This window comes from Balaenoptera borealis (assembly GCF_965194805.1).
Source record: "Balaenoptera borealis genome assembly, chromosome: 3".
Lineage (NCBI taxonomy): Eukaryota > Metazoa > Chordata > Mammalia > Artiodactyla > Balaenopteridae > Balaenoptera > Balaenoptera borealis.
Window position 1 is genome coordinate 165023179 of NC_138866.1, and position 25307 is coordinate 165048485.

At 39.0% G+C, this 25307-nt stretch overlaps 1 protein-coding gene across 1 annotated transcript in view; it reads left to right on the forward strand.

Annotated features, from left to right (window-relative positions):
• CDC123 (cell division cycle 123) overlaps window positions 1-25307 on the forward strand; it is a 56378-nt gene that overhangs the window by 25077 nt on the left and 5994 nt on the right. Inside the window, exons 7-10 of the mRNA XM_082385655.1 lie at window positions 8440-8488; window positions 11460-11535; window positions 12957-13079; window positions 13966-13994. Of these exons, the coding sequence (XP_082241781.1) occupies window positions 8440-8488; window positions 11460-11535; window positions 12957-13079; window positions 13966-13994 (277 nt within the window). The remainder of the gene's footprint in view (window positions 1-8439; window positions 8489-11459; window positions 11536-12956; window positions 13080-13965; window positions 13995-25307) is intronic.

Consider the following 25307-nt stretch of genomic DNA (forward strand, 5'->3'; position numbering starts at 1 on the left):
CCTGTTAACTGGTTCACTGCAAAATATATTAAAAATGTACTGGCATAATTTCATAGTAGCTTTCAACAGAGTAGGCCTTTGGTTATTTGTTTTTTGCTTTTTTCGGTCTTTACTGTGATTGTACCTGAGAATACTTTTATTTTGTAATTCACATTGTAGATTATATGACATTAATTATTTAATAACACCTGTGGGTTTTTTGTTTTTTTTGTTTTTGTTTTTTTCCACACCACTTGGCATGTGGGATCTTAGTTCCCCAAGTGCAGAGTCTTACCCAGTGGACCACCAGTGAAGTCCCAATAATACCTGTGTTTATTTTGAAGTTTTTTTTTTTTTCTTCTTATTTTTGGCTGCGTTGAATCTTCTTTGCTGTACGCGGGCTTTCTCTAGTTGCGGCGAGTAGGGGCTACTCTTTGTTGCGGTGCGCGGGCTTCTCATTGCGGTGGCTTGTCTTGTTGCAGAGCATGGGCTCTAGGAGCGTGGGCTTCAGTAGTTGTGGCACACGGGCTCAGTAGTTGTGGCTCACAGGCTCTAGAGTGCAGGCTCAGTACTTGTGGCACATGGACTTAGTTGCTCCACGGCATGTGGGACCTTCCCGGACCAGGGCTCGAACGGGTTCGCCTGCATTGGCAGGCGGATTCTCAACCACTGCACCACCAGGGAAGCCCTATTTTGAAGTTTTAATGGCTAGCTGGAGGAACTGTAATTATCTGCCAAGAATTAGGAGTTTATAATCCAATATATTCTACGTAGACTGTCAGTCAATGACTTTGATTTAATACTGCTTTCTCTTGGTACCTTGTTGAAAATTTCAGTCAAAGAAATCTTCCAAATTAGTATAAAATACTTACTAACCCAGGAGAAAATTTCAGAAGTGGGATTTAAAAGAAAACCAATATGCTTATATGTGTACATGAAAATGGCTCTTAAGTACTAATTATAACTAGACTGTTCAAGGTGGCAGAGATCTTCAAATGAAATTCAAAATGTTCCTATTTGTAATTATAAAAGAACTAGAAGAAACTGATCATTAATATTTGGCTTTAGCTAAGTGGCAGACTAAGAAAATTTGAAAAATCTTTTGTTACAGATATCTAGACATGCTAGGTAAAATATGAACTATAACACAGAAATTTAAATATGTAATTGAATTCACAAGAAACAAAAGGCAAACCCAATGCAAGAAATGTAAAGAGAATTGAAAACCAGAGGGTTAGGTAGATAAGCCTTTAGGGGTGATTGTCAGAACTGATAAAGAACATAAGTTTTATTGCCTTTATACGGTTAGGAGCCCAAGCCTTAAGCCAAAATAAAGTGAGGCTTTAGGAAAGAGACTTTTGCACCTTCAGTAAAAAAGAAAAAAGTCCATCCATTGGCACAGAGATAAGGAAACAGGACTTGAAACTGCTTGGGCTTTGGGTTTTTAATTTTAAAAAGTTAAAACCTCAGGCTGTATCGTGCAATGAACTTGGAGTACAAAATTCAAATCATTTGCATGGTTTGAGAACTCCCAAACTAAGACATTAACATAAATATCACTCCTGGACTGGTTTTACCCTGAGGCACCTGAAAGATGCATATTCAAAGTACTCTGGAAAGAATTCCACAACCCAGGCCTCATGGGAGCCCCATAGAAAAAATAGGCCCCACCAAATAAGCACTCACAAGAAAACTGACAGAACACGCAAGGAAGCAGCACATCTTGCTTGAAGATCAGACAGTGGGCAAGACGAGTAGAACTGTATGCATTTGAAATAACAGAAGTCTAAAAGATAATGAAATGGAAGACTTTTAATTGATTAAACTCTTGAAAAAGAATTGAAACTTGTAGAACAAGTTACTAAGAAAAAAGAAGCAAACAAAAGTTCTAGAAATGGAAAACGTGCTTATTAAAATTAAAAATGCATTTACCTATGTAAATAAGGCATAGTTGAAGAAGATAGTTATTTGAATGAGATAAAATTACCCAAAATGCAGCATAGAGAATTAATGAATTGCAATTATGGAATTAAGAGACATATTGGATAAAATGAGAATGTTTAACATGTAGAATAGAAGCTCTAGGAGGGAAGACTAGAGAAAATGAGGAGGGAGAGGCATATTTAAAGAAAAAGTAGTTGGGAATATTCAAGAATGAATAAAAAAACACAAATTCATATTCAATAAACACGAGTGTCCCAATAGAAAACATATCATAGTATAACTGCAGAACACCAGAGACAAAAGGAGTTCTTAAAAACAACCAGAGAGCAAAGGCAAATTTTGTGGAAAGAAACAGCAGTAAAACTGTCAGCAGGTTTCTCAACAGGAATATTATTTCATCTAGTCCTACCTCTGCTGGGAAGGGCCTGGGTCCTGGAGGGTGGAGGTGGATATAGAACAGTGCAGATGCCTGTATTGTTTCTCACCTGTATGGGACACTTATCAATCTGGACCTAGACTAATTTCGGGTTATAACTTGAGGAATTCTCTAACAGTTGCCCAAATTCCAAGGTGATCACAAATGATTTCATATTATTTCATAATTCAGGCAAATTTTCCAAGTGTTATTTAAATGTGTTCGTTAACACAGGAGAAGTGTTAGGTATTGTGACATATTTCTTGCTTTGGCTCATAAATTATAACATGTATTATAATTTTATATTATATGCTGTGTTGGGATTTGAGAATGTATACTAGTTCTTACCATGACTTTTTTTTTTTTTTTTAAACAAACAAGTGAGGTGCAGTAGCGTACCTAATGAATTTTTTTTTTTTTATTCACGTTCTTTTTTATTTATTTATTTATTTTATTTTATGACTGTGTTGGGTCTTCGTTTCTGTGCGAGGGCTTTCTCTAGTTGTGGCAAGTGGGCACCACTCTTCATCGCGGTGCGCGGGCCTCTCACCATCGCGGCCTCTCTCGTTGCGGAGCACAGGCTCCAGACGCGCAGGCTGAGTAATTGTGGCTCACGGGCCCAGTTGCTCCGTGGCATGTGGGATCTTCCCAGACCAGGGCTCGAACCCGTGTTCCCTGCATTAGCAGGCAGACTCTCAACCACTGCGCCACCAGGGAAGCCCTACCATGACTTTTAAATTATGTGTTCATAGAAACAAAAGCTAAAGTAGACTTAACAATTCAGTATTCTTTCTCTGTAAATTGCTTTCCTTGATCAGTGACTTGCTGTTACCTCTCTGAGGTCCTGCTTTCTTTGAGCAATTAAGAAAGTGTTATTTTTGGAAATGAGAGAATCAGCTTTTTTTTCTCCATTGTAGATGCACGTGTTTGGATCATCTGTGTTCTTGGTTCAGTCAGTTAAGGGAATAATACAAACATTTTTATATTTGCTATGACTGAAGATATTTTATAATTTCTGTTAGGATACTCATATTTTCTGCTAGTATTGTTTCTACTAGTATTTTCAACGTGGTAAGAAGTCTTGATTTAAGGATTTCTTTCTTTTTCCTTTTTTGATGTAACCTGGAATTTTTGAACCGTTAATTTATATAAGGATTTGTAAGCATTCAAGTGTTGTTAATACTCTAAATATCTTAACACATTTTTGCTTTTTAAACCTACTTCCTCCAGAATATAAATGGAATTTAAATATTCATACACAGTGTTTTTTGCGGTATTTCAGCTGAGCTCCTAAAAATGTTGTTGACCTTCACATTCAGTCTTAATTAGATGGCTCTGCACTTTCCTCTCCTTTCAGAGGCTGTACTTGGCCATCTGATTAATCATCTTAATAAGAAAAAGCCTTGTACAGTAATCTCATGTAGCACATATGTTCTCACATCTACCTTCTGAAACTAGTCAAGGTTTTTAACTAACGTTAAATGTTAAACCAATCACCACTTAAAAAATAATGTTATGGGATGGTAGAATGCAAATGTGTATTAAAATGTATACCTATTTTAAAGTAGCAAATGAGGATTAACCAAGGGTTGAAATCAATATTTGTAGGAATATAGAAGCATTAAAAAATTTAGATAATGAAGACCTGTGTTTTGGAAGTGTTTGTTTATTCGAATTCCTTTGTCATTTCTCTCTTCCCATCTCCTTTGTATATATATATATATATTTTTTTAATTTAATTTGTTTGATTTATTTTATTTTTGGCTGTGTTGGGTCTTTGTTGCTGGGCACGGGCTTTTCTCTGGTTGTGGTGAGCTGGGGCTACTCTTTGTTGCGGTGTGCAGGCTTCTCATTGCGGTGGCTTCTCTTCTTGCGGAGCACGGGCTCTAGGTGTGTGGGCTTCAGTAGTTGTGGCACAGGGGCTCAGTAGTTGTGGCTTGTGGGCTCTAGAGCACAGGCTCAGTAGCTCAGTAGTTGTGGCACACGGACTTACTTGCTCCGCGGCATGTGGGATCTTCCCGGACCGGAGCTCGAACCCGAGTCCCCTGCACTGGCAGGCGGATTCTTAACCACTGCGCCACCAGGGAAGCCCTCCCTTGTATATTTTAGATACATTTAAATTAAAAAAAAAGATAGGCAGTTCAGTTTTATCATGATAAGAATTACTGGTTAGTTGAAAGCTAAAATATTAACTTTTTTGTTTTTAATTTATTTTTTGGCTGCATTGGGTCTTCGTTGCAGGCTTTCTCTCGTTGTAGCGAGTGGGGGCTACTTTTCATTGCGGTGCGCGGGCTTCTCATTGCGGTGGCTTCTCTTGTTGCGGAGCACGGGCTCTAGGCGCGTGGGCTGCAGTAGTTGTGGCTCGCGGGCTCTAAAGCGCAGGCTCAGTAGTTGTGGCGCACAGGCTTAGTTGCTCCGCGTCATGTGGGATCTTCCCGGACCAGGGCTCGAACCTGTGTCCCCTGCCTTGGCAGGTGGATTCTTAACCACTCCGCCACCAGGGAAGTCCTAACTTTTTAAAAAATTGTATAATTGGCCTAACAGTATATATTAGTTTCAGGTATACAACATAATTTGATATTTTGTATACATTGCACAATGTAAAATATTAACTTTTAAAGTAAACTTGGTTTCTTATTATAAAAGCACTATATGTACACTTTGTCCTTTTTTTTTTGGCTGCGTTGAGTCTTTGTTGCTGCGTGCGGGCTTTCTCTAGTTGTGGCGAGCGGGGGCTACTCCTCGTTGTGGTGCGTGGGCTTCTCATTGGGTGGCTTCTCTTGTTGCAGAGCACGGGCTCTAGGCGCGCGGGCTTCAGTAGTTGTGGCATGCAGGCTCTAGAGTGCAGGCTCAGTAGTTGTGGCGCACGGGCTTAGTTGCTCCGCGGCATGTGGGATCTTCCCGGACCAGGGCTCGAACCCGTGTCCCCTGCACTGGCAAGTGGATTCTTAACCACTGCGCCACCAGGGAAGTCCCCACTTTGTACTTTTATGTGTTTTTTAATTCCTCAAAATTAAAAGTTAAAGTAATATATATTTAATGTGATAAACATAATGTTAGAAATACTGCAGAAAAGCAGCAGAAGAAATTAACAGTCACTGCTGGGAAAGAGTCATTGTTAACATTCCAGTAATTAACATTGTATTATGTTTTCTCATGTATGTTTAAAATATGAGCTTGTACTGTGTAGTTTTGTGACCTTTTTTATTATTTAAAAGTATACTGTATTGTGAACACTTTTCTCGCTTGTGAAAAATTCTTTTACCACACAATTTTTTATTCCTCATAACACTGTCTGGATTTTTGACACACTTTTCATCTTTTCATTTAGAATTTAGAAAGGAGTTGAGGAAAAATGTTTTAAGGATAAAATGAATTTTTATAATAGAATTCATAAATGAATTAGTGTTTTTTGCTACTTAAAATATTTAGGCTGTTAAACCAGAAAAAAAAAGGTGAGGGACTCTTTTACACTAAAGAAGAACAGGACTTCCCTGGTGGCGCAGTGGTTAAGAATCCACCTGCCAATGCAGGGGACAGGGGTTAGAGCCCTGGTCCAGGAAGATCCCACATGCCGCAGAGCAACTAAGCCCATGCGCTACAACTACTGAGCCTGCGCTCTAGAGCCCACGAGCCACAACTACTGAGCCCACGTGCCACAACTACTGAAGCTCGTGTGCCTAGAGCCCATGCTCCGCAACAAGAGAAACCCGCGCACCACAACAAAGAGTAGCCCCTGCTCACCGCAACTAGAGAAAAGCCCGTGCGCAGCAACGAAGACCCAATGCAGTCAAAAATAAATAAATTAATTAATTAATTGTAAAAAAATTGAAAAAAAATAAAATAAAGAATATATTATGTAGAACTATTAAAGGAGATGATCCAGGACATATGTATTTCTCTGGATCCATTTGGTATTTGTGGTTTCTCTGAAATCTGAGAGCGATAACAGCTCTAGAACCTCCACCTCTGAGAGGAGCAGTTCCACACGTGGTTTAGTGCCCTCCCACCACTGACTGACTTCATTTCTCACCTTTCGGAGCCTAGGTTTCCTTGTGTGATGAATGTGGATAATAATAATAGCACTTTCTCATAGGATTATTGCAAGGATGAAATGAGATAGCAGATTTACATGCTTCACTTGGTGCCTGTTCACTAATACGGAGAAAGCCCACTGCCTTTTAACAAAGCTCCCTGTGTGTATCTTTCTTTGTCATTCAGATTATATCCATTGGTGCCCAACTGTTAGTGGCAATAAAAGTTCTTATTTTCTGAGGATTTTAGCCAGCCACCTTATTTGTGTTGTTATTGTTTGTAGTATAAATCGCAAATGATTGCAGAGAATTCCAACCTAATTAAACATTCAGGGAAATTTAAAAGCTTTTCAAATTTAATTCTACTTGTAAATTGCTTAAGACCTCTTTAAAACTATTTTTTGTTTTGCTTGTGTATTTTTTTCATCAAAATGTCTCCACCACCTGTTTTGCTTCTTCTTGAATTGTTGGTATTCCCCAGGATTCTATCTGAATGAGCTGACTGATCGCTTCTGTCTCCATCCTTGACGTTAGCTCTTATACCAATAGGACGATTACTTCCAGATAATTATTTTCACCTCCACCCACTCTTGAGTTTCCTTGTTCCAGTTGCTTACTAGACATGCTCTGTGGTTCTCCCAGGATTTCTCCAACGCTACACACCCAAACATAGTTATCTCCCATGTTTTCCTCACCCACATCTCCTGCTCTTCCTTCTAAGTGAATGGTATTTGCATCACTATCCAGTGAGTCATCAAGCAGCCACCCCAGTCATCTGGCCTCTTTCTCCCTCATCCTGCGCTTTCAGTCAGGCACCAAGTAGCCCTGACTTTGTCTCCTACATATCTTTATATAGAGCTTCTCCTCTCCCTCTCCTCTGCCTTCGCATTAGTTGGCCCGTCATCTCCCCCTGGGGCTGTTGCAATGAGCCTTCTAACTGGGGTCTCAGCCTCCCAACCTGCCACCCGTTCCCCCAGGCTCTCCAGCACCATTGCCACCCGTGATATTTCTAAAGCCTAAGTGCAATGATCTCCCTCACATGTTTAGAAACGTTTTTAGCCCCCCATTGTCTGTATAATAAATCACAACCTCTCTGCGTAGGCAGGCAAGACCCTTCATGATCTGGATAGTCCTCCTTGTGCAAAATTTCTCTCCAGCCACATCTTTTGGCAGTTCTTCCCTCCACACCCATCAGCACTGACCTCCAGTAGTCCTGTGCGTAGTTGTCACTTCTCTCCCTTTGCCTCAAACGCAGACCCTTCTCTTCATGTCAAATGAAGCCTTCTTGACTATCAGCTCCCCTCCCCCCAAACATGAAGAGCTAATCAGTGTTTCCTTTGTGCCATCACAGTATTTTTATTTTCAGTGTTTCGAAATTCTTTGGGTACTTGTTAGGCTTTCCTCACCAGACTAAAGGACAAGGGACTCTCAGTCATTTTGGCGTTCCAGTGCCTCGCCAGCCCTTGGCATAGGTGGGTGTTTAATAAAGGATGTGAAAAACTGTCCATGAAACTGAGGATTTTTAGAGGAGGAAGCAATATACTTAATGGAGGAATGAATAATTCTTCTATCAGCTATTTTTAAATGGGATGTGGGAGAAGGATTAGATGAACTTTTTGTAGCTTTAGGTGGCAGAGTTAATGTCAGCAGAGAACTAGACTTCTGGTTCAGCCATGAAGAGCACAGTGAGAATTATAAAACAACAGTGCCATCTCACCCTCATTTGGAATCTAGAGTTGGTTTGCGTTATACTCCTGCTTGGTCACTAAATGTGCTCTTTTCTTAGTTTTAGCCCTTTTTTTTTTAACAGAAAAATGGAGATTACAGTAGCTCATATGGTTGTTTTGAGGACAAATGAAATAACAAATAACATTTCAGGGTGCCTAGGCTAACGCCTGACACTGAACAGTGCTTTATAAATGTTCATTGAATTTGAATTAGTCTCCTGTTTCTGGATGCTTTTAGTAAAACCTTACTCCCACTTTAAATATAAGTAAATATAAGTAATGTGTATGCATAAACTGACACCATAAAATAAAGATTCAATTGCCTTTCTTTCCCTCAAAGATTTATTCATTGTACTGATGATTCCCCAGATCCGTGTATGGAATATGAGGTAAGAATCTTTTTTTTTTTTTTTTTAAATCTTGAATAAAATTGATAGTTCTAGATGAAGATGTATTGAGAATTTCTATTTATTCTTAAGTGAAATGAATCAAATTTTTGGACTAATTTCTCTGGGAACCTAGAGCCATTGAAGTTTTAAATTTATGAAATATACACATAAAATACATGTATTATGTACATATACATACAGTATATACACAGTAGGTACATACTATGGAATATTATACATATTTTGAAATGAAGCAAACACCTTCATACTCACCATCCAGCTTAACCTGTTTAAGCTTTTTAACCTGATTTACAAGGAAAAGTAGTCACTACCATTTTACCATTTTTATTTATTTTTTCTATGGTTCTCTCATTTTACAGATTACATATAGAAGTAAGAACAAAAGGACAGCGGAAAACTTTATTAGAAATAGTAATAAGAGTTTAAACATAGCAACTCCCTCCCCCGCCCCCCAATAGCAAACCCATATTTTCCTGGTTTGAAGGTATACACAACACACACACACACACACACACACACACACACACACACACACCCTGAAGTGGGCAGTGTTCTTGGATGTTGTCGTTAGTTTAATTTCTTCGTCATCTGTTTGCTTACAGTCACTTGTATATACACATGCTTTCAAAAGTTGTCCACTGACTCACTGTACCAAGTAATTCTTAGTGTGTTGAGTGTATATATTGGCATATCTTCTGTGAACAGGTAATTTACTCTTCACCAAGCCACCAAACAATTCCTCCATCTTTTAGCACTTGTAATTGAGATCTTTACATACCATTTGTGAGGGGTATGTAATATATTAGCATTTTCCCAGGTCATTAAACATTTTTTATAACATTATTCATGTGTATGTAATACATTCATATCTATTGTTTCACTGAACAAACATCTATCAAGCACTTGCTATATCTTATTTGTGCTAGAAACACAAAAATGAAAAAAAGTGTTTTCCTAGTCTTGCCCTGCGGCGTAATGTTTGTTGTAATGTCATCATCTATCCCCGAGATTGATTTCACCGGCAGTTTGCTCTTTTATTGCTTTTTGGGGAATATGCCATCATCATGTTAGTGCATAGGGTTTAAAACCCAGTTTTAAAAGCCCAGGAAAGTGAGAGTAATTAAAATGAAAAAAGTGGCAAGCAAAATCCTATGTATTGTGTGCTTGCGTCTGTGTGTATTTAAAACGGTACCTACTATATGCTCATGTATTCATAGAATACTTCTGGAAAGATGTATGAGAAATTGTCAGCACTGGTTGCCTGTGAGGAGGAGGACAGAGAGACTGTTCGGGGGGAAGACTCACCTTTTACCTTTTTTAAAAAATCAAGTACAGTGTTTGTATTACCTGTCCAAAATGTTATTTCAATAGATAATGCAAATTTTCCAAAAACTTAATGACAGTTTGTAATAATTGAGGATTTATTTGTTGCTTACATAAAAATTACTGTAGCTGTCAGAAAATATATTTGCCAGTATCAGCTTTTAATAGGTAACAACAGTGTAATTTTTTAGTGTGGGATTCTTCTAATAATTAGGTTCTTTTTAAAAAGGTGGCACTTACAGAGCTTGACCAAGAGCTCACAATAATGAAAATTGGAATCAGCGCACTTCAAATTTCTAAGACATATTTTAGCAGTACAGTTTTGTTTTGTTTTTAAGGAAAGCAACCTACTATCAAAAATTTAAAAATACAAGAAAATATGAGGATCCTACCACCCAGATATCCTCAGTATTATTAGCATTTTGACCTTTAACTTCCCTTTCTTGAGATATTTGTGTGTGTGTGTGTGTGTGTGTGTGTGCGCGTGTGCACCTGTGCGCATATACACTCTCCATAAGATGCTTTATGTGCCACTTTTTTTTTCACTTATGACATAGTATAAGCATTTTCACAGTTCATTAAATTTTTTTTATATCATGATTTTTAGTGGCTGCTTATCTTAAATATTTGCCGTTCCATGTTTCACTTGACAAACATTTCCTAGGCACCTGCTAGGTATTACATACCTGTGCTGGGAACGCAAAGATGAATAAGACCCAGCTCCTCACCCTTAGAAGAGAGACTTGTGTCAGATTATCCTAGTACAACATGGGGTGTGGGCTTACTCTCGAATGTTATGTACAAGAAACTGGGTGGCATGGGAAGGTACAGAGCCCACTGGGGGGATTCCTGGAATTGGGCCTAGAGTAATTCAAGTCCCATCTCCTAGGTCTTGAGGGGCAAAGAGGTGTATGCCAGGATTCGGGAGGCTGGGGGCTCTAGCCATTGATTACAATTAATACTTCAAAAGGACAGGACTAGTTTTTTCCAAAGAACATTTTAAAACCAGACTCAGAAGCATACATTTGTCAACTATACTATTTATAAATTACAACAATATGAGAATTTGCACATATTAAATAATAAGTTATAGTAATAAGATCCATTTATGAATTGGGCCATTGGTAGAATTGTATTACTTTAAAATAATGGGAAAATCATGAAAGGGTTTTAGTGAGTCTTTGTGATAAGCTGTAATAGTTTTATCAGAGTATTACAGAATGATGCTTAAGGTAGATAACTTGGAAATTATTTTACTTTTTGATGTTCTTAAAGGAGTGAGGAACATATGAATTCTAGGGAAACTTATGGCCCAACGATGATAAGATGTGACTATATCATCCTTTGAGTTGTATGTTATGTCAGAACTCCCAAAATGGTAAATAAATGACAAAGGCGCGTTTTGTCATAAAGAGTTTTAATACAATTTCCCCTATTCTGTTAGACTAATAGATCACAGCTCTGTTCCCTACATATCATGTCAGGAATGTTTTATGATGCCTTTTTAAAAAAAAAAAACACTTGATAATGGCAATTGTTAAGACATAGTCTCAACATAAAATTGTTTATTAGACTAGTAAATATTCTCTTGTTACATAGTTGTGTTCCTTTTTTCCTTTGTCTACAGCTTGTTCTTCGAAAATGGTGTGAATTAATTCCTGGTGCTGAGTTCCGATGTTTTGTCAAGGAAAATAAGCTTATTGGTGAGGTTTTTGTTTTTTTTGTTTTTTTAAACCTTTGAAAGTAATTGTTAAAAGAAGACAAGCTTTTGATGGAAATAAATTACTTAGTAATTAAGACAAGGGTAACAATCAGTTTTTATCTCAGATGCTACCTCTAACCAATTGGCACTGACTCTCTGGAATGCTGTATTGACAAGGGTCTTGAGGCCAGATTCTGTTTCCACAGAAAATAGTCTTGTTGATGAATCACGTCAATCTGGATTCCAGAGATGAAAGTGGTGGCCTTTACTGTTCTCAGGATATGTGTAATACTACCTGCTTTCTCTCTGGGGCTTTCCTAGGTATTACTAGCAATACACTGCTTATTTTAAGCAGCGTAAAAAGCCCAGTTTTTGAACATTTATTTCTTATTGAAGAACTGTTTATTATTCTAGCAAGAGAAAATATGCAAAGAAGTACATTGCTTTAAAAGCCACCCATTTTCTTTCCTCTGAGGTTATTATTTTGTCTGCTATGATTTATTCAAGCTAAATATTGTAGATAATTTGCTCTTATTTTGTCTAAGCACATTTTCCATGAGGTAGAATTGATCTTCAACCAAGAAAAGTGTGATTTGAACAGAATCAGATCAACACTATTTATTTATTGAATGTGTTGTCGACGTTTAACTTACCTGAAATACACCGGGGTTGTTTGAATTTATTGTATAATATTGTTATATATCCCTGAAAGAAACACTGCAGTATTAAGTACAGTTAAAGAAGGGAGTCATATTGGCATGTGATTAAGAAATTGGTTGGAAGCCCTTCTTTCAGAGCAGAGAACTTTTTCTTAGGTCTAGAGCAGATTAAAGGAGTTCTTACAATACTCCCTTTAGTGTTTTTGGAATAATGTCAGCAAGTCACTCTGAAGAAAAGAATGTTTACTTTTCCATGGCTTGAAACATCAGGCTTGTGAAGGCAGGATAGCACGTATGAACAAGGAAAATAGACCGTGAAGTGCAGTATGATTATGGAAGATGTATGGTGAGGGGTATTTTACATTTTCCCAAAGAAAGTGGAAAAGAATGCCAATTTTTAGACAGTTCATTGGAAAAATCAAAGAAGACGCAGTTGACTATGTGGGTAGGTTTTAAATTGCTTCTTTCATTTTTTACATAAGAAACATTTTTATGACTTTGAATTCTTCCCATTGTACTAAGTAAAAATAACTACTGTTTCTAAAGTAAGAATGCATGGCAATGTGGAATTTTAGGGTTCACCTAGCCATTTGAACCTTTACAACTGATAAGCTTTATAACTATATAAAATGCTGACTAATGTGTGATGCCATAGTCATTCGATCTACTTTAATGGTTTCCTCAAAAAGAGGTTTAAATCACATTTTGGTGTTTTTGAAAAGAATATTGTGTAATAATGAAATATAAAATATTTTCTTGTCAGGTATTTCTCAAAGGGACTACACACAATATTATGATCATATTTCTAAACAAAAGGAAGAGATTTGCAGATGCATACAAGACTTTTTCAAGAAACACATACAGTATAAATTCTTAGATGAAGACTGTGAGTATTTTTTATTGACCCAGTGAAATGAAATGCGTAATGTTACCGAACCTTATTTCACGGTGGTACATATTTTAAAACTGGATTCAAAATACTGTATTTTAAGCATTTTATTATATGATGGTATTGCTGTTGGGTTTGCATGTTAATTTTACCTTATTTAACCAGAGTCCCTTTTTAGTACCGAGATGGTTCTCTCTCTTGTCATTTGAGATATTTTATTATACATTTCAAAGGGTCTATCTACAGAGAACCACATGCTTCTGTTATTAGAACTAAATTAGCTAGTTGACTGATCTACCTTTCTAGATTTTTATTTGAATGATCAGATAGCACCAGTTACAAAGTAAATATCTGTGAGTTGTTCCCAAGAGTTGAAAGTAAGAATTGAAAGTGCTGTGTATGAGACAGTTTTCATGCATTGTCAAGTTATATCTGCTATGGTTTCTGTTTTTCTGCTTGCCAAGCCTGGGGTCTGTGGCAGGTTTTGACTTTTAAAAAAGGTGAATCATGCCCTAAGCATGGCTAGATAGTGTGCTTTCCTATTGAAGATTTTACCCATTTTATTCCCCATCAAGCAGTTAGTGACTGATGTTCCTTTCTCTGATATAGATAACCTGTCTCTAATTGTGAACTAGTTGAGACAGTGTTGGTGTTTGGTTTGAATTTTTAAACAGAAGGGATTACGCCTGAGGATAGAGAAAAGGAAAACAAAATTATATAAGTAAAACATTGCAGGATACCGTTTTATGTTTGAAGTTTTGAGATGTAGAAGCAGGAAGTCTTTTGAGTAACTAATAATAAAACGCATTTTAAGTTTCAAAAGGAGGCGTAGATCATGAAAATAGAAGTTCATTACTAACTTCAAGTTTTTTCTCCTTTGCAGTTGTATTCGATATATATAGAGACAGTAGGGTAAGTAAAACTGACATTTGATATGCTTTAAATACATAGGCATTCTCTATGGAAGGGCTCACCGCTCAACAAATATTTTCTCAAATCAGCTAAGGTGCTTGAAATTCACCATGGCCGAGAATCTCCCCTTAAAATATCCTTAACACTAGGAGACATGATATCTTCCGTTATTATGTATCACAAATTCAAAGATTATTAATTTAACAGATGGCTAAGGCCACCCTGTGTCCTCCTTTCCCCTTTTGTCGGGGGGCTGGGTCTACTTAAAATAGTTGAGTTTGTACTCTTCAGTGTGGCCAGGAATTTGTCATTGGATATTTAGACAGTTATTATTTTCAGTCACCTGAAAGGCCCTTAGCATGATTTGAGTCGCTTGCATCTTTAGACTGAAGATGAGGATTCGAGTAGTTTGTATTTATTCTGTAATCTTGAAGTGATGGAAACTTCTGTAGTGAAAAAGAAAACAAAAACCTGACCTAGTAAATCCTGCAGCAGAGATTTCACTATCAAGACATGCAATCTTTTCAGAGAAATTTGGGTCACTAGGTGTCCTGTGACAGTGCTCACTGACTTAGCTGTTCAGAGGACAGCAGTTGTGTTTTCTAAACATGAGACCCCTGTGTTTCTTAAATGTCTCTCACATTTATCTTCTTCCCTCTCCACGCTCCTAATGCCTCATTGTAGTGATGCTTGTGATACCTTTGAACCATTTTTTGGACAAAAGGAGAGGCCCATATGGTCATATCCCAAAATAACTGTTAACTGTTTACTCATCTCTATCAAGCCAAAGGCATCACTTACTCTGTTTTCATGTATGTCTTTTTTTTTTTTAACATCTTTATTGGAATATAATTGCTTTACAATGGTGTGTTAGTTTCTGCTTTATAACAAAGTGAATCAGTTATACATATACATATGTCCCCATATCTCTTCCCTCTTGCATCTCCCTCCCTCCCACCCACCCTCCCTATCCCACCCCTCTAGGTGGTCACAAAGGACTGAGCTGATCTCCCTGTGCTGTGCGGCTGCTTCCCACTAGCTATTTATTTTACGTTTGGTAGTGTATATATGTCCATGCCACTCTCTCACTTTGTCACAGCTTACCCTTTCCCCTCCCCATTCCTAAAGTCAATTGTCTAGTAGGTCTGCATCTTTATTCCCATCTTGCGCCTAGGTTCTTCACGACCATTTTTTTTTTTTTTAAGATTCCATATATATGTGTTAGCATACGGTATTTGTTTTTCTCTTTCTGACTTACTTCACTCTGTAAGACAGTCTCTAGGTCCATCCACCTCACTACAAATAACTCAATTTTGTTTCTTTTTATGGCTGAGTAGTATTCCATTGTATATATGTGCCACATCTTCTTTATCCATTCATCTGTCGATGGACACTTAGGTAGCTTCCATGTCCTGGTTCTTGTAAATAGAGCTGCAATGAACATTTTGCTACATGACTCTTCTTTTTTTCCTATAAAATATGTATTATATATTTATATCATATTTGTATTTATTAATATATATTAAATATATATTATATTTAATATATAAAACATGTATTTATATAGTATATAGTATAGTAGTATTACTATTAGGTTTTTTTATTTTTCTTTTTTAAATTTGACACAAATACTTTAATGCACACAAAGAGTAACAAGGCACAATTGGCCAATACCTTAAACAAACCATTTGGTCATCATTTAAACTTCATTTTCATGTGGATCTGCTTTCTTTTTTTTTTTTAACTCACAACTCACACACACGCACACTGTATTTTATTTTTACAAGAGATAAATAAACTGACGCCAAGCATTGTAAATGGATGACCACAACAAAAGCAACAATGATTGCAATTACCAAACACGAAACACACTCATACTATGTCATATTACTGACATTCAGTCCAGTATTCCTCCACTGTAACACCTCCTTTACTTTGCAGTGAAAATTGATTTGTATATTTTTTGCCTCTGAGTCCTTGTGGGATTTTTTTTTTTTTTTATTCAAACAGAAAGTCACAAAAATTATAATCATCCTCATCTACATGACTCTTTTTGGATTATGGTTTTCTCAGCATATATGCCCAGTAGTGGGATTGCTGGGTCGTATGGTAGTTCTAGTTTTAGTTTTTTAAGGAACGTCCATACTGTTTTCCTTAGTGGCTGTATCAATTTACATTCCCACCAACAGTGCACGAGGGTTCCCTTTTCTCCACACCCTCCCTAGCACTTATTGTTTGTAGATTTTTTTTTTTTTTAAAGATTTATTTATTGATTTATTGATTGATTGATTGATTGCTATTTTGGGTCTTCGTTTCTGTGCTAGGGCTTTCTCTAGTTGCGGCAAGCGGGGGCCACTCTTCATCGCGGTGCGCAGGCCTCTCACTATCGTGGCCTCTCTTGTTGCGGAGCACAGGCTCCAGACGCGCAGGCTCAGTAGTTGTGGCTCACGGGCCTAGTTGCTCCGCGGCATGTGGGATCTTCCCAGACCAGGGCTCGAACACGTGTCCCCTGCATTAGCAGGCAGATTCTCAACCACTGTGCCACCAGGGAAGCCCGTTTGTAGATTTTTTGATGATGGCCATTCTGAATGGTGTGAGATGATATCTCATTGGAGTTTTGATTTGCATTTCTCTAATGATTAATGATGTTGAGCATTCTTTCATGTTTTTGTTGGCAATCTGTATATCTTCTTTGGAGAAATGTCTATTTAGGTCTTCTGCCCATTTTTGGATTGGGTTGTTTGTTTTTTTAATGTTGAGCTGCATGAGCTCCTTATAAATTTTGGAGATTAATCCTTTGTCAGGTGCTTCATTTGCAAATATTTTCTCCCATTCTGAGGGTTGTCTTTTGGTCTTGTTTATGGTTTCCTTTGCTGTGCAAAAGCTTTTAAGTTTGATTAGGTCCCATTTATTTATTTTTGTTTTTATTTCCATTTCTCTAGGAGGTGGGTCAAAAAGGATCTTGCTGTGATTTATGTCATAGAGTGTTCTGCCTATGTTTTCCTCTAAGAGTTTGATGGTATCTGGCCTTACTTTTAGGTCTTTAATCCATTTTGAGTTTATTTTTGTGTATTGTGTTAGGGATTGTTCTAATTTCATTCTTTTACATGTATCTGTCCAGTTTTCCCAGCACCACTTATTGAAGAGGCTGTCTTTTCTCCACTGTATGTTCTTGCCTCCTTTATCAAAGATAAGGTGACCATATGTGCGTGGGTTTATCTCTGGGCTTTCTATCCTGTTCCATTGATCTATATCTCTGTGTTTGTGCCACTACCATACTGTCTTGATTACTGTAGCTTTGTAGTATAGTCTGAAGTCAGGGAGCCTAATTCCTCCAGGTCCGTTTTTCTTTCTCAAGATTGCTTTGGCTATTCGGGGTCTTTTGTGTTTCCATACAAATTGTGAAATTTTTTGCTCTAGTTCTGTGAAAAATGCAGTGGTAGTTTGGTAGGGATTGCATTGAATCTGTAGATTCCTTTGGGTAGTAGAGTCATTTTCACAATGTTGATTCTTCCAATCCAAGAACATGGTATATCTCTCCATCTATTTGTATCATCTTTAATTTCTTTCATCAGTGTCTTATAATTTTCTGCATACAGGTCTTTTGTCTCCTTAGGTAAGTTTATTCCTAGATATTTTATTCCTTTTGTTGCAGTGGTAAATGGGAGTGTTTTCTTAATTTCACTTTCAGATTTTTCATCATTAGTGTATAGGAATGCAAGAGATTTCTGAGCATTCATTTTGTATCCTGCTACTTTACCAAATTCATTGATTAGCTCTAGGAGTTTTGTGGTAGCATCTTTAGGATTCTCTATGTATAGTATCATGTCATCTGCAAACAGTGACAGCTTTACTTCTACTTTTCCAATTTGTATTCCTTTTATTTCTTTGTCTTCTCTGATTGCTGTGGCTAAAACTTCCAAAACTATGTTGAATAATAGTGGTGAGAGTGGGCAACCTTGTCTTGTTCCTGATCTTAGTGGAAATGGTTTCAGTTTTTCACCATTGAGGACAATGTTGGCTGTGGGTTTGTCATATATGGCCTTTATTATGTTGAGGAACGTTCCCTCTATGCTGACTTTCTGGAGGGTTTTTATCATAAATGGGTGTTGAATTTTGTCGAAAGCTTTCTCTGCATCTATTGAGATGATCATATGGTTTTTCTCCTTCAATTTGTTAATATGGTGTATCACATTGATTGATTTGTGTATATTAAAGAATCCTTGCATTCCTGGGATAAACCCCACTTGATCATAGTGTATGATCCTTTTAATGCGCTGTTGGATTCTGTTTGCTAGTATTTTGTTGAGGATTTTTGCATTTATGTTCCTCAATGATATTGGCCTATAGTTTTCTTTCTGTGTGACATCTTTGTCTGGTTTTGGTATCAGGGTGATGGTGGCCTCGTAGAATGAGTTTGGGAGTGTTCCTCCCTCTGCTATATTTTGGAAGAGTTTGAGAAGGATAGGTGTTAGCTGTTTTCTAAATGTTTGATAGAATTCGCCTATGAAGCCATCCAGTCCTGGGCATTTGTTTGTTGGAAGATTTTTAATCACAGTTTCAATTTCAGTGCTTGTGATTGGTCTGTTCATATTTTCTATTTCTTCCTGGTTCAGTCTCGGAAGGTTGTGCATTTCTAAGAATTTGTCCATTTTATTGGCATACAGTTGCTTGTAGCAATCTCTCATGATCCTTTGTATTTCTTCAGTGTCAGTTGTTACTTCTCCTTTTTCATTTCTAATTCTATTGATTTGAGTCTTCTCCCTTTTTTTCTTGATAAGTCTGCCTAATGGTTTATCAATTTTGTTTATCTTCTCAAAGAACCAGCTTTTAGTTTTATTGATCTTTGCTATCGTTTCCTTCATTTCTTTTTCATTTATTTCTGATCTGATCTTTATGATTTCTTTCCTTCTGCTAACTTTGGGGTTTTTTTGTTCTTCTTTCTCTAATTGCTTTAGGTGTAACGTTAGGTTGTTTATTTGAGATGTTTCTTGTTTCTTAAGGTAGGATTTATTGCTATAAAGTTCCCTGTTAGAACTGCTTAGGTTTTGGGTCGTCGTGTTTTCATTGTCATTTGTTTCTAGGTCTTTTTTGATTTCCTCTTTGATTTCTTCAGTGAGCTCTTGGTTATTAAGTAGTGTGTTGTTTAGCCTCCATGTGTTTGTATTTCTTACAGATTTTTTCCTGTAATTGATATCTAGTCTCATAGCATTGTGGTCGGTAAAGATACTTGATATGATTTCAATTTTCTTAAATTTACCAAGGCTTGATTTGTGACCCAAGATATGATCTATCCTGGAGAATGTTCCATGAGCACTTGAGAAGAAAGTGTATTCTGTTGTTTTTGGATGGAATGTCCTATAAATATCAATTAAGTGCATCTTGTTTAATGTATCATTTAAAGCTTGTGTTTCCTTATTTATTTCCATTTTGGATGATCTGTCCATTGGTGAAAGTGGGGTGTTAAAGTCCCCTACTATGATTGTGTTACTGTCGATTTCCCCTTTTATGGCTGTTAGTATTTGCCTTATGTATTGAGGTGCTCCTATGTTGGGTGCATAAATATTTACAATTGTTATATCTTCTTCTTGGATTGATCCCTTGATCATTATGTAGTGTCCTCCTTTGTCTCTTATAATAGTCTTTGTTTTAAAGTCTATTTTGACTGATATGAGAATTGCTACTCCAGCTTTCTTTTGATTTCCATTTGCATGGAATATCTTTTCCCATCCCCTCACTTTCAGTCGGTATGTGTCCCTAGGTCTAAAGTGGGTCTCTTGTAGACAGCATATATACGGGTCTTGTTTTTGTATCCATGCAGCCAATCTGTGTCTTTTGGTTGGAGCATTTAATCCATTTACATTTAAGGTAATTATCGATATGTATGTTCCTATTACCATTTTCTTAATTGTTTTGGGTTTATTTTCGTAGGTCTTTTCCTTCTCTTGTGTTTCCTGCCTAGAGAAGTTCCTTTAGCATTTGTTGTAAAGCTGGTTTGGTGGTGCTGAATTCTCTTAGCTTTTGCTTGTCTGTAAAGGTTTTAATTTCTCTGTCAAATCTGAATGAGATCCTTGCTGGGTAGAGTAATCTTGGTTGTAGGTTTTTCTCCTTCATCACTTTAAATATGTCCTGCCACTCCCTTCTGGCTTGCAGAGTTTTTGCTGAAAGATTAGCTGTTTACCTTATGGGGATTTCCTTATGTGTTATTTGTTGTTTTTCCCTTGCTGCTTTTAATATTTGTTACTTGTATTTAATTTTTGATAGTTTGATTAATATGTGTCTTGGCATGTTTCTCCTTGGATTTATCCTGTATGGGACTCTGTGCTTCCTGGACTTGATTAACTCTTTCCTTTCCCATATTAGGGAATTTTTCAACTATAATCTCTTCAAATATTTTCTCAGTCCTTCTTTTTCTCTTCTTCTTCTGGGACCCCTATAATTCGAATGTTGGTGCGTTTAATGTTGTCCCAGAGGTCTCTGAGACTGTCCTCAATTCTTTTCATTCTTTTTTCTTTATTCTGCTCTGCAGTAGTTATTTCCAGTATTTTATCTTCCAGGTCACTTATCCATTCTTCTGCCTCAGTTATTCTGCTATTGATCCCTTCTAGAGAATTTTTAATTTCATTTATTGTGTTGTTCATCACTGTTTGCTCTTTAGTTCCTGTAGGTCCCAGTTAAATGTTTCTTGTATTTTCTGCATTCTATTTCCAGGATTTTGGATCATTTTTACTCTCATTATTCTGAATTCTTTTTCAGGTAGACTGCCTATTTCCTCTTCATTTGTTAGGTCTGGTGGGTTTTTGCCTTGCTCCTTCATCTGCTGTGTGTTTCTCTCTCTTCTCATTTTGCTTAACTTACTGTGTTTGGGGTCTACTTTTCACAGGCTGCAGGTCCGTAGTTTCCGTTATTTTTGGTGTCTGTCCCCAGTGGCTAAGGTTGGCTCAGTGGGTTGTGTAAGCTTCCTGGTGCAGGGGACTAGTGCCTGTGTTCTGGTGGATGAGGCTGGATCTTGTCTTTCTGTTGGGCACATCCACGTCTGGTGGTGTGTTTTGGGATGTCTGTGACCTTACTATGATTTTAGGCAGCCTCTCTGCTAATGGGTGGGGCTGTGTTCCTGTCTTGCTAGTTGTTTGCCATAGGGTGTCCAGCACTGTAGCTTGCTGGTCGTTGAGTGGAGCTGGGTCTTGGCATTGAGATGGAGATCTCTGGGAGATTTTCGCCGTTTGATATTAGGTGGAGCTGGGAGGTCTCAGTGTCCTGAACTTGACTCTCCCACCTCAGTGGCACAGCCCTGACGCCTGGCTGGAGCACCAAGAGCCTGTCCTCCACACAGATCAGAATAAAAGGGAGGAAAAAAAGAAAGAAAGAAAGAAGAAGATAAAATAAAGTAAAATAAAATAAAATAATTAAAATAATTATTAAGAGAAAAATTTTAAAAAGCAAAAAAAAGAAAAATGGACAGACAGAACCCTAGGACAAATGGTAAAAGCAAAGCTATACAGACAAAATCACACACAGAAGCACACACATACACACTCACAAAAAGAGAAAAAGGGAAAAAATACATATATATCATTGCTCCCAAAGTCCACCTCCTCAATTTGGGATGGTTCATTGTCTATTCAGGTATTCCGCAGATGCAGGGTACATCAAGTTGATTGTGGGGATTTAATCCGCTGCTTCTGAGGCTGCTGGGAGAAATTTCCCTTTCTCTTTGTTCGCGCAGCTCCTGGGGTTCAGCTTTGGATCTGACCCCGCCTCTGCGTGTAGGTCGCCTGAGGGCGTCTGTTCTTCGCTCACACAGGACGGGGTTAAAGGAGCAGCTGCTTCGGGGGCTCTGGCTCACTCAGGCCGGGGGGAGGGAGGGGTACGGAGGAGGCGGGGCGAGCCTGCAGCAGCAGAGACCGGCGTGACGTTGCACCAGCCTGAGGCGCACCGTGTGGGGAAGTTGTCCCTGGATCACGGGACCCTGGCAGTGGCGGGCTGCACAGGCTCCCGGGTGGGGAGGTGTGGATAGTGATCTGTGCTCACACACAGGCTTCTTGGTGGCGGCAGCAGCAGCCTTAGCGTCTCATGCCCGTCTCTGGGGTCCGCACTGATAGCCGCGGCTCGCGCCCGTCTCTGGAGCTCGTTTAGGGGGCGCTCTGAATCCCCTCTCCTCGCGCACCAGGAAACAAAGAGGCAAGAAAAAGTCTCTTGCATCTTCGGCAGCTGCAGACTTTCTCCCGGACTCCCTCCCAGCTAGCTGTGTCGCACTAGCCCCATTCAGGCTGTGTTCACGCCGCCAACCCCAGTCCTCTCCCTGTGATCCAACCAAAGCCCGAGCCTCAGCTCCCAGCCCCGCCCGCCCCGGTGGGTGAGCAGACAAGCCTCTCGGGCTGGTGAGTGCTGCTCGGCACTGATCCTCTGTGTGGCAATCTCTCCGCTTTGCCCTCCGCACCCCTGTGGCTGCGCTCTCATCTGTGGCTCCGAAGCTTCCCCCCTCTGCCACCCGCAGTCTCCGCCCGTGAAGGGGCTTCCTAGTGTGTGGAAACCTTTCCTCTTTCACAGCTCCCTCCCACTGGTGCAGGTCCCGTCCCTATTCTTTTGTCTCTGTTTTTTCTTTTTCTTTTGCCCTACCCAGGTACATGGGGAGTTTCTTGCCTTTTGGGAAGTCTGAGGTCTTCTGCCAGCGTTCAGTAGGTGTTCTGTAGGAGTTGTTCCACATGTAGATGTATTTCTGATGTATTTGTGGGGAGGAAGGTGATCTCCGCGTCTTACTCTTCCGCCATCTTGAAGGTCTCTCCCACATGTCTGTCTTCACGGGTGATGGCATCTGTTAAGAGTTAGAAAGAGGAGCCATGAACTGAGATGTGGTACAAAGGAGGGATGTCACCTGGCAGAGTTTCAGCTTAGTGGAAACAAATCTTAGAGAAAGGACGGGGAGCTGGCGCAGTAGAATGGGTAGGAACCTGAGCTGGTGGGCGCCCGTGGCCCTGTTCTAAAGCCGGACCCCGGCCACATCCAGTCAGTCACGCACCACTGTTTATCGAGAGCCTGTCCTGTGTTAGATGCTGGGCTTCTAACAAGCAGCTTCCAACCAGATGATCTCTCGACCGTCAAGGAGCTTATCTTCGAGACTTAAGCATTCCAGGATTGGCCTGGTAGCGAGCAGGATGGAATCAGGGAGGGAGGGAGGGAACCTAGCCCATTGCCCTGAATGTGCGGCTCAGAAGCACTTTATTCTCATTTAATTCAGCATCTCCCTTAGTCCATACCACCCTGTGAGTTGTGTGTTATTTGTTCCCATTGTTCAGATATTGATTCTGAAGTAGTTCTGTTCTAATGCAGTTATATTTAATGGCATTCGAAAATTTGGGGTTTGCCAGGGTGTCTCAGTATTTCCCTGGCACATGTCCAGGTCTGCTGTGGTTCAGTAGGGCTGGCAGGTCCGTGCACGTGTGTGACTTGGTGAAACAGCTATATAAATGTCTTAAGTGAAGTTGGACATGGACATCAGTAATTATGACTGTGATCTGACAGAACTGAAAGCAGTTTGCGTGCTTTTAAAGTGGGAAACACGCCAGCGTAAACATCCTGACGGTTTCTGAGAAGAGATGTCAGCCATGATGTAAAACTCATTTGCATTCATTCAGTGGCACTTGTATCACCATTTCTTAGACATTGTCTTGAATATATAATTTTATGGCTACTCTTGTGAGAAAGGTAACTTTTTTTTTTTTTTTTAATTTATTATTTTTGGCTGTGTTGGGTCTTCATTGCTGCACGGGAGCTTTCTCTAGTCGCGGCGAGCAGGGGCTACTCTTCGTTGCAGTGTACGGGCTTCTCATGGCGGTGGCTTCTCTTGTTGAGGAGCACAGGCTCTAGGCACGTGGGCTTCAGTAGTTGTGGCACGCGGGCTCAGTAGTTGTGGCTCGCAGGCTCTAGAGTGCAGGCTCAGTAGTTGTGGCACACGGGCTTAGTTGCTCTGCGGCACTGCACGTGGGATCTTCCGGGACCAGGGATCAAACCCGTGTCCCCTGCATTGACAGGCGGATTCTTAACCACAGCGCCACCAGGGAAGCCCTAACTCTTCTTTTATGTTGGTGTCTGATCTGAAGTATAATCAGAGTGTGTCTAGGCTTGGTGACACTCTGATGTGTCCACATTCTGACAGCGACTGGGCAGGTGGACTCAGTGCTGAGAGCTTCTACCTGCCCGGTGTGTCAGAGCTACAGCGCCCCCATCCAGTAGGTCTGGGACGAGGCCTTGGAATGTGTATTTTAAGAAGCTTCTTAAGTGATGATAATGCACGACTAGAATTTAGAATAACTACTTTAGGTACTTGAAAAATGATTCAGGTCCCCCTGTGTATTTTTTTTGCTATGGTTATTGTCTTGTTATTAATTTCATTGCTTTTGGGGATGAATATCATCTTGTATCTTTGATATTGTTGCGAATGGATCTGCAGTCTCGTCACTTTTTTATTTCTGTCTTACGAGTGATTGAGAAAGAAAGTACAATTTCTAATGTGCTAAGTGTTCTTTAGATATTTGTTAGATTAAACTTGTTAATGTCATTAGTGTGAAAATATACATAGAAGGTCTGATTCTTAACCTTGCTCCTCTGCACTCCTTTGGTGTTAGTTTCTTATGTATCCTTCCAGTATTTCTTGATGCAAAAACAAGCAAGATACTTATTTTTTCCCATCTTTCTTACGCAAGAGTCAGCATATGATATACACTTGCACCTTGCTTTTTATACTTTTTAAAAACAGTGTATCTTGGAGAGCTTTCCATTTTCTTACAAGGCATAGTATTTCATTATGTGGATCTACTATCTAGTTTGATGAGTCACTTCCCTATGGATGAATGCTTAGCTTGTTTCTAGTCTTTTACACACTGTGCTATGGTGAACAATCCGTATACTGGTGTGTGCACATGTGTGCATGTCCTGGTCTGGACTGAACTCTTTCAAGGAGTAGACTCTGTGTTACTGATTTATGCCCTCATGCCTGGCACAGTGTTTGGTGCATAGAGATTTAGTTGGGTGGATGGGGGGGGTGGACAGTTGGTTGATATTAGGAAGGTCAGTGTGACCACTCTTGTCTGATGGGTTGCCTAAAAGCAGAATTTCTCAGGATGTCTTGTTCCTGAGGTGTGACATGAAAAACATGTTATAGGTTTGAAATCCTCATCTTGATAGTTTTATGCCTGATTACAGCTGGCTTATTTTTCTTTAAACTAGAGGATGGCTTCTGAACTACAGAACAAATTCTGCCAGCTATCAGCCCTAACAGTGGTGATTTTATTTGTTTTTTACAATGTGGCATAT